The sequence below is a fragment of the Nicotiana tomentosiformis genome, chromosome 4, assembly GCF_000390325.3.
Source record: "Nicotiana tomentosiformis chromosome 4, ASM39032v3, whole genome shotgun sequence".
Taxonomy (NCBI): Eukaryota; Viridiplantae; Streptophyta; class Magnoliopsida; order Solanales; family Solanaceae; genus Nicotiana; species Nicotiana tomentosiformis.
The window spans coordinates 87,583,081-87,592,301 of record NC_090815.1 but is presented as its reverse complement, the minus strand read 5'-3'; the positions used below and the strand labels follow the sequence as shown (position 1 = coordinate 87,592,301).

The 9,221-nt window shown below is 33.7% G+C and overlaps 1 protein-coding gene across 6 annotated transcripts; it reads left to right on the top strand.

Annotated features, from left to right (window-relative positions):
• The first annotated feature begins 4,652 nt into the window (after nt 1-4,652).
• Nucleotides 4,653-8,459, top strand: LOC104118767 (scarecrow-like protein 1). Of its 6 annotated transcripts, none has more exons than XM_033652178.2 (4): nt 4,661-4,829; nt 5,025-5,075; nt 5,200-5,276; nt 6,497-8,459. In XM_033652178.2, the coding sequence occupies exon 4, from the start codon at nt 6,616-6,618 to the stop codon at nt 8,311-8,313; it is 1,698 nt and encodes a 565-aa protein (XP_033508069.1). In that variant the 5' UTR covers nt 4,661-4,829; nt 5,025-5,075; nt 5,200-5,276; nt 6,497-6,615; the 3' UTR covers nt 8,314-8,459. The 6 variants fall into 6 exon arrangements, with proteins under 6 accessions (XP_009628412.1, XP_033508069.1, XP_009628410.1 ...); XM_009630115.4 differs by having other exon boundaries at nt 6,494-8,459; XM_009630116.4 differs by lacking the exon at nt 4,661-4,829 and adding an exon at nt 4,837-4,901 and having other exon boundaries at nt 6,494-8,459.
• The last annotated feature ends 762 nt before the right edge of the window (nt 8,460-9,221 follow it).

Genomic DNA, 9,221 nt, shown 5'->3' with positions numbered 1-9,221 from the left:
TCACTCAACTTCAATTTTTGATCCGTTAACCATCCGGAATCAATCCGAGGCCCCCGGGACCTCAACCAAGCATACCAACAAGTCCTAAAATATCATACGAACTTAGTCGAGCCCTCAAATCATCTCGAACAACATCAAAAATACGAATCGCATATAAATCCAAGCCTAATGAACTTTAAACTCTCAATTTCTACAAACGATGTCGAAACCTATCAAATCATGTCCGATTGATCCCAAATTTTGCACACAAGTCACAAATGACACCATGGACCTACTCCAACTTCCGAAATTGGAATCCGACCCCGATATCAAAAAGTCCACTCCCGGTCAAACTTTCCAAACATTTCAAGCCTAATTCTACTACGGACCTCCAAATCACAATCCGGACGCGCTCCTAAGTCCAAAATCACCTAACAGAGCTAACGGAACCATCAAAACTCAGTTCCGGAGTCATTTACTCAAAGATCAACATCCGGTCAATCTTTTCAACTTAAGCTTTCAACCTTGAGACTAAATGTCTTATTTCATTCTGAAATCACACCGGGCCCGAACCGACTACCCCAGCAAGTCACACAACAGCTATAAAGTATAAAATGAGCAGTAAATGGGGGAACGGGCTACAACTCTCAAAACGATCGGTTGGGTCGTTACAACTATCTGGTCTATGGAGAAGGTGAACTTTTAATTTTATTCTTTGAAATACTCTGTAAATTGCCGTTTGGGACATTCAGTGCTCTAAAAAAATTTATATTGACGCACAACGCGAGAGTAAAAACTTATCTGCAATGGAGGTATGTTTACATCAAATTTTACTAATATATCATGGTTAAATAATATTATTAATATATAGGTGAAAGCATGTAGTCCATGATGAGATGTAAGTTCAATGACAAAAATGTCATTTTGGTTTAACTAAGATTCTCTCTGTTTTCTTTTTTCCTTCCTAAAATCAAGGATTGATCAATAGGAATAATATGCTAGATTTATATATAGCAGGAATAGGAGTCATTTTACATGGTTGTAAAATTCCATCTTCATAAAAACTTTGTGGAGGTCACCCTCTCGCGGAAAGTATCCTTTAGTTTTTCTTTCTTATTTACTTAGAGGGTGTTTGGCTAAGCTTATAAGCCAGTCAAACTGGCTTATAAGCACGTTTTGATTTTTCTACTTGTTTGGTAAATATTCAAAGTGCTTATAAGTCAAGTACTTATAAGTTAAAATTAGTCATAAGACATAAACTGGTCACCCACAACTTATGACTTTTCAGCTTATAAGACTCTTAGTTTGACCAAGACTTTTACTAGTATATCCTTAATAATATTTTTTAATTTACAAAATATTTTTCCCAAAATAATTTTTTTAATTTTCTCTTCATTCCATATTCACTGTTTATCATTTTCTCTATAAAGAAAATTTTTAATTCATAATTTTTTGTAAAAACTTTAAGGGTATTTTAGTCTTTTTAACAAGAGAACAACTTATCAGCACTTTTCTACCAAACATATCAACTATTTATTATTAGTTTCAGCACGTCTATCCATACACATAAATATTTATTTTAAAAAATTTTAGCACTTCAAACTTATCTCTTACAATCGAGTATGAAAAGGAAATGAGTTCAAGTTTGTTGTGGGGCATAACTAAAGTAAGAAGAAACCGCGGGTATTCACGATGTATCACATAAAAATGCGGCAGCACCAATCCAATATAGAAGTACTTACTCGAACTCGCACTAATCCAATATAAAATTACTTACTCACTATCGATATTTATATTTTACATCAAATGTATGTTTGGTTAGCTTATAACATGAGATAAGAATATATACCAGATTAAATGATAAAAAATTATGCGTAAACATAATAATAAATATTTATTAATTTGATATAAATATCGGATACCGATAAATTTTATTATTATTATTATTATTATTATTATTATTATGGTACTTAAGACTAGTTTTTGCTCTATGTTTTATCCCTTTGACACCATTTCTCGATTTAGTCACCATCTGGCTTGTTAATGTTATCCAATTGCAAAGAGTTTCCAAGTTTTATATATACGAGTGCGACATTTGCTTTGTCCATTATCAGAATCACACGTATAAGAAATAAGAAATGACTTTGTTACTTTATCTGATTAATATGTCAATTTGCATTTTGAAAACCTTATTGTGGATAAGGTAAAGCAAATGGATGACCGTGACTTCTAATGCTTAAAAATTACTAATAAATTAGAATGTTCTTGTGGAGGATCAAATACACGAAGATCCATTTCACACTTGGTAGGGAAAAAAAAATATACACTAATGAGAGTCTAATCAATGTCTATTTTGCCATTTTCAGTTTTCTTTACTGAAAACCTCTTGATAGGTAATTTTGTCTTAAAATGACTTCCCTCCTCCCTCACAAAAATATAAAATTTTATTTAGAATATAAAATAAATTTGGATTACTTATTAGACAAAGGGAGTACTTGAGATATGTTTACTTGAAAAGTTTGTTGGAAGAAAAAATAGTACATCAAAGTTTAAAGTTTTCAAAAGACTTTTATTTGTTAAAATAATAATATTAATGAAATTGCTTTAAAATTATAAATTAATATAAAACTATCATTTACTTATAGTTACATAATCAAAATTTATTTCATTGATAAATATCTTGCATTAAGGGCCGAATGCATATTTTATCCAAGCGGTGTCAAGCGACACTAATTCGTCGAAAATTTTTACTAAATATATGTATTAATACTGTGAGAAAGCGGATAAGTAGGAAAAAAAGGACACCACTTGCCATAAATTGTCTCTTGGCGCATTGGTTATGTGTTTGATTTTGTTCTAAGAGATTAGAGGTTCGAACCTCAGCTAGCACTTTTTTTTTTGCAAATATTTGAGAGAATATGTGGTTAAAAATTGTGATGAATTGAAATTTAATTCAGAATTTTTTCTAATTTACCACTCAACAAAACCAATAAACTAAACATATTTCTTGTCTAAAAGTACGATAATTAAAATTATTATTTTTGTTCTTCTATAAATTTTGGCATCGCTTACAAAAATTCATACTTATACCCGACTTGCATTCATCGCTGTAGTATAAACGTTACGGATATGAGCAGGGTTTTAAACTTTAAACACTAATAATGAGAAAGCGAAATTTCCTTCAAGCTTAACGCATCAACAGTTTGGTCCCCAGCATGCGTTGAACCACTTATCAACTGAGTCCTTCAAATGTCTACTTTGCCCTTTTTTAGTTTCCCTTTCTCAGGAACCTCATAAACCTCTTGAAGGGTAATTTAGTCTTAAAATGATTCCCCTATTCCTCCCCGAAAAAAAAAAGTCGCCCCATGTTCTAAAAGATAATACTAGTATTTCTATCATCTCATTTTATTGATGATATTTTGATATATATATATATAAGATATTAATTTGAATCATACATTAGATAATGGGAGTACCAGCTTGAAAAGTTTAAATTTTCAATAATAAAAATTTATATAATTTACTCTTCAATTTATAGTAAACACGAGGCAAATGACCAAAGTAATAGCCTGTTTGGCCAAGCTTTTCCCAGTCCAAAAGTATTTTTTTCTCAAAATTTTTTTTTTTCCTCAACTTGAGGTGTTTGACCAAACTTTTTTGAAGAAAAAAAAGTATTTTTGGAATAAGCAAAAGCAGTTTTAGAGAAGCAGAAAAAAATAACTTATCCCCAGAAGCATAAGCAGAAGCAGTTTTGATTTTTTTTCTTACCAAAAATACTCTTAGCAAAATATGGTATATACCAAAATAACTTACTTATTTTAAACCTAATACTTAGAATTAGAGATTATATTATTGAACTCTCTTAATGTATAAATATTTCTTTTTATTTTTAGGATTGCTTTCTAATGTATAGTGATTTTTGGGACGAATGCTTTTATATTTATTGAATGATTTTTTGATATATTTAAATCATCTAGAAAGGAGTAAAGTACTTTTTAATTTTATTTTCATGTTTTACTTAAATAAAATAAAAAAAACTTTATTATTATCTTTAATAATAAATATTTGAGATTATTTATTTATTCATATAATATTAACTATTAAGTAAATTTATTCATATTCTTATTTGTAATTTGATAATTAAAAATACTTTTTAAAAAGCTTGATCAAATATAAATTATTATTCAAAAGTATTTTTTAAATTAATTAGTCAAACACAAATTATTTTTGTCTAAAAGTAGTTATTTGAAAACAACTTTTTAAAAAAACACTTCGGTAAAATAAACGCATTTTTCAGCTTAAGTGTCGAATTGTGATGAGATAGTCACAATATAAAAAGAGAAAAGCACAACCCCTGACTCCTGAGGGAGGGCAAACCAATGATAGTCTGACATTTATAATGGAAATTAATAATTTAAATATTATAATAATTACAAAGAAAATAGTAGCAGTAATGATGCTTTCCGACGTCACCAACCACAACAAAAATAAGACCAAAACACAGGAAACAAAAAATGAAAACATCATCTCGTATGCGTGTTAACCATGCTCATCTCACATGTAACAATGAAACATAGTCCACAAGATTTTGATTAAACGGCTAAGATTGAGTTGGTATTTCATGTGGGGACAAAATGAAAACAGGCATGGATCATTCTGCTTACCCTTACAAAAACTTGTTGTCAAACAACTTGTTCTTGTAGAGTCAGACAAGTTGGTATAAACATGCAGACAAACAAATACAAATACTATAGTATATCATGAGAAATAAGTGGAACAAGAAAAAGTAAAAGGGGTTGAATTTTTTGGATTTTAGGAAGCTTCTTTGCAAGTATAAAAAATCAAAGGGTGTAAGTGTTCTCATTCCTTTTTCTTGAATTCCTTAGTTTCAATTCTCTTGGCATCTTCTTTAAATTTTATTGGTAAAGTCTTTGAAACTTTGATTTTTTTTTCATAAAGGTTGAATTTTTGGCACAAAAGACTAAAACTTTTAGTTAGTTTTGAAAGTTTCTTCATCTCATGGAAATTGTTTAATCTGCTTGCAGCTGGTTTTGTACCTACTAAAGATATTTTTATTGGAAATATACCATAAAAAGGTATATACTATCTGTTTACTTGTTATTTTGTTTAATTCTGTACCATGGTCAAAGCTCAAAAGGGGTTTGCTTTCCTTCAAAGACAATTCTGAAATTCATTTGTATCTACACATGAAATTTGCAGATTGCTGTTGTTGATTTTTCTCTCTACTGTGTACTGACTCGCCTAAAGATCTTCCCTTTCTGAGTTCTACTAGACAGGTAAATTTTGTCTTGGTTTCTTTGTCTTAATACTGTTCTTGTTTTCTCTGTTTTTCTGGGTTTTTTTTTTAACCCCTGCCAAATTAGTCCCAAATTAAGAGGATCTGTAGTGTTTTCACACTTCTCCTCCAGCATGACTCGAACCAGGACCTAACGGTCGTGGGTGGATTTACCAACTCTGTTTTTCTGGTTATTGCTTAGTTTGTGGTTCTGAATTTGGTGGCTGGCTCTGAATATTTTCTTCAGCCGGTTGCTTTTAAATGGAGTTCTTTATCTGGATACAAACTTCTGTATAATTGTTTTGTGTGTGGATCATGCTACTACCCTTAATTGCTTTTGAGAAGTTAGAGTTGACACTTTACCTGTATGTTCCTTGTAATTACCATATTCATATTCAGGAGGAGAATAGATCTTTTGAAATCAAAGGGTTTTGGAATATTTTCTTTATTCTTGTTGGTGTTTATGTTCTTTTTGGTATTTTGTTAAGTCTCTAAGAGGCTCAAGCCTTCTTGCTTCCAACTTGTTTATACCTTGTCTCAAATGACAAATAGCAAGGACTAGTTATATTAGATATCCTCTTTGATTTTCTCTCCTTTTTTTTTTTTTTTTTGTGAACGTCGGACATGTAAATCCGATATCGTTCTTCAAGTGCTGAAAGAGCATGAGTAGTAAATTAAGGAAACTTCTAACTTAACAAAAGTAAGACCTAGCTTTTGCCGGAGTCTGGCACAAAGTATACTCCATTTGGATGATGGAAAGTCGTTGATAATAGTAGTATTTCTTCGTAAAGAATTCTTCTTAAGCTTGAAAAGTTTTAGTGATTTGGGAGTTGATGCTGTTGCCTGTTGGTAGAGATGACTTGCTATCATTGATGAGTAGCTTTTTAATTCCCTTGGTATCATAGATTTAGTTACTAATTTCAAAGCTCAAGGATTTCAAATAGTAATGGGGAGGAGAGTACATATTCTTTCACTAAAATCGTTTTCTGCTGCTGAATCTTCTGTCTCCTGCTGCATTCTAATCTCAAATTTTGAATCTTCTGTTCCCTGACTTGATATCCAGTGCACAAGGGTTATTTTAAAAACAATACATATTTCTTCTATTTTTACACTTTCTAAATAGTTGAGATTCTCCCGTTAGCTGTCGTTTAATATTGTCTTCTTTTACACTTGGTTTTCTGTTGTCTAATTGGACTGTGTCTCTGTTTGATGTTTCAGTAGCTGCGAGAACATCTCCCATATACGAGATTCAGCTACAGGGATCCCGCAATTGAGTAGCAGTTTTTGTAAGGGCAAAATTCAAGCAACTTTATTTTGAGAATAAGAATAAGAAGTGAACCATGTCTTTAGTTAGATCTGTAAGAACAATTGGAAATGGGAAACTCTACTTTCCAAATGATCACAACGACAACTCTGGCTTGTCAACATCCATGTTCACCAAAAATGCACGTGGGATTATGTATGCAACCGAGTCTAGCAGCACAGACAGTTATGATCCCAAGTATTTGCTCGACTCTCCTTCACCTTCAGAAGAACTTCTAAACATATCACCTTCAGAAGTCTCCGGGAATCCATTTCACCCGAGGCATTCGTCTTCTTTCCAGCCATCAAGAGACTATGATGCGTGTCAGGTTAGATATGATTGTGAAGACATTGTCAGTCAAAGGCCAGATTCATTACAATACAATGACGGAAGGGTCACACTGAAGCTACAAGAACTTGAGAGGGTACTTTTTGACGATAACGAAGTTGATGGGGATGACGTATTTGCTCGTGGCCAGTGTATGGACATAGATGATGAATGGTTTAGCAAAATCGGAACTGTGTTGCTTCATGACTCTCCTAAGGAGTCTACATCCGCAGATTCTAATATCAGTAGCAGTAGTAGCTACAAGGAAATATCTGTAACTGCTCCACAAACTCCAAAGCAGATGCTTTTTAGTTGTGCTGCTGCTATTCAAGATGGAAACATTGAACAAGCATCGTCGATGATTAATGAGCTGAGGCAAATGGTCTCTATCCAAGGCGAACCTCTTGAAAGGACTGCAGCTTACATGGTTGAAGCTCTTGCGGCCCGAATGGCTACATCCGGCAAAGGTCTTTATAAAGCTCTAAAATGTAAAGAAGCGCTCTTTTCTGAAAGACTGTCTGCAATGCAGGTCCTCTTTGAAGTATGTCCGTACTTCAGGTTTGGTTTTATGGCGGCAAATGGTGCAATCCTAGAGGCTTTTAAAGATGAGAAAAGAGTTCACATCATAGATTTTGACATTAACCAAGGAAGTCAATATTACACTTTATTGCAGACGTTGGCAAGTATGCCTGGTAAGCCGCCCCATTTGAGGTTAACCGGGGTAGACGACCCTGAATCTATTCAACGTGCTATTGGAGGCCTTAATGTCATTGGACTGAGGCTTGAAGAGCTGGCGAAAGATCTCAAGATCCCTTTTGAATTCCAAGCGGTGGCTTCAAACACTGCATTAGTCACCCCGGCAATGTTAAACTGTCATCCTGGCGAAGCTCTTATCGTGAACTTTGCGTTCCAGCTCCATCACATGCCTGATGAAAGTGTATCAACAGTCAACCAGAGAGACCAGCTTCTGCGGATGGTGAAGAGCTTAAATCCGAAGCTGGTAACAGTTGTTGAACAAGATATGAACACTAACACCACCCCATTTCTACAAAGGGTTGCTGAAGTTCACAACTACTATTCTGCTGTATTCGAGTCTCTTGATGCAACTCTTTCAAGGGATAGCCAAGAGAGGGTTAATGTAGAACGGCAATGTCTTGCGCGTGATATTATAAACATTGTTGCCTGTGAGGGAGAGGAGAGAATAGAGCGTTATGAAGTTGCAGGAAAATGGAGAGCTAGGATGATGATGGCTGGGTTCACTCCATCCCCAATTAGTCGAAACGTCTATGACTCGATCCAGAATCTTATCAAGCAATATAGTGAAAGGTACAAAGCAAAGGAGGAGGCAGGTGCACTCCATTTTGGGTGGGAAGACAAGAGCTTGATTGTTGCTTCAGCTTGGAAATAGTTACAAAGTATGGTTTTCTCATATAAACAAACAATGTGCATCGAATCAACTTGTATTGACATCTGACTTTGTGATAATATTCAGTGTTTATGATCAGAATGCATGACATAATATACTTTGATGCTATTGATGATAAAAATTAACAATATCTGCTAATGTAGGTTGATGAGAAGTTAGGAGATAAGACTTCTTTTTTTCTTTTTTCTTTTTTTTATCTTTCCTATGTCAGTTTCAGCTTCAGCTAGCTTTTCACACCCTTCAATTTATTCTTCTGCCCACGATTTTGATTAGTTTGATAGTTGAAGTGATTTTCTACCCTTTCACCATTTTTTATGAGCATCTATAAAGTGAGTCTACGAGGATTCTGAACTAGATCAAGAGCAATTTCATGCTTAAGTCTTACATCTAGTTCCTGCATATAACCAAGAAATTTGAGGAAAATTTGTGGTTTCCTCATTTCCCTTCTTTTGTGAACCGCAAAAATAGGCGTTTTTTCTACGTTGTTTACCTTAGTTCCACGCCATATACACCCAATGGGTCAAATACTGCAGTCGCTTTTGGCCAGGTAAATAGCAGTTATCCCAACAAGCATTTCCCTTCTTCAGTGGTCAAGTTAAAATGCTCAAGAGCTTTTTAGCCAGCCACTCCTTTTTTCAAGGTCGAGCTTGTTTAATTAGAGAAATTCTGATGTATGAAGAAGCTAATTGAAGTCTAAGGTAATGTGCTTATGTCTGTAGTTGTATGTGCAATGAATTAGTCCAAGTGTGTCCAAACTGATCATCAGTGAAGAAATTGAATCAGGAACACAAACTCAGGTGATTTACAAGAATGACCTTGGAAGTGGGTGGTATTGACTTTTTTACCACGCTGCCCTTCAAGGTGAAAATTCAAAATTTAAGCTCAAAGGG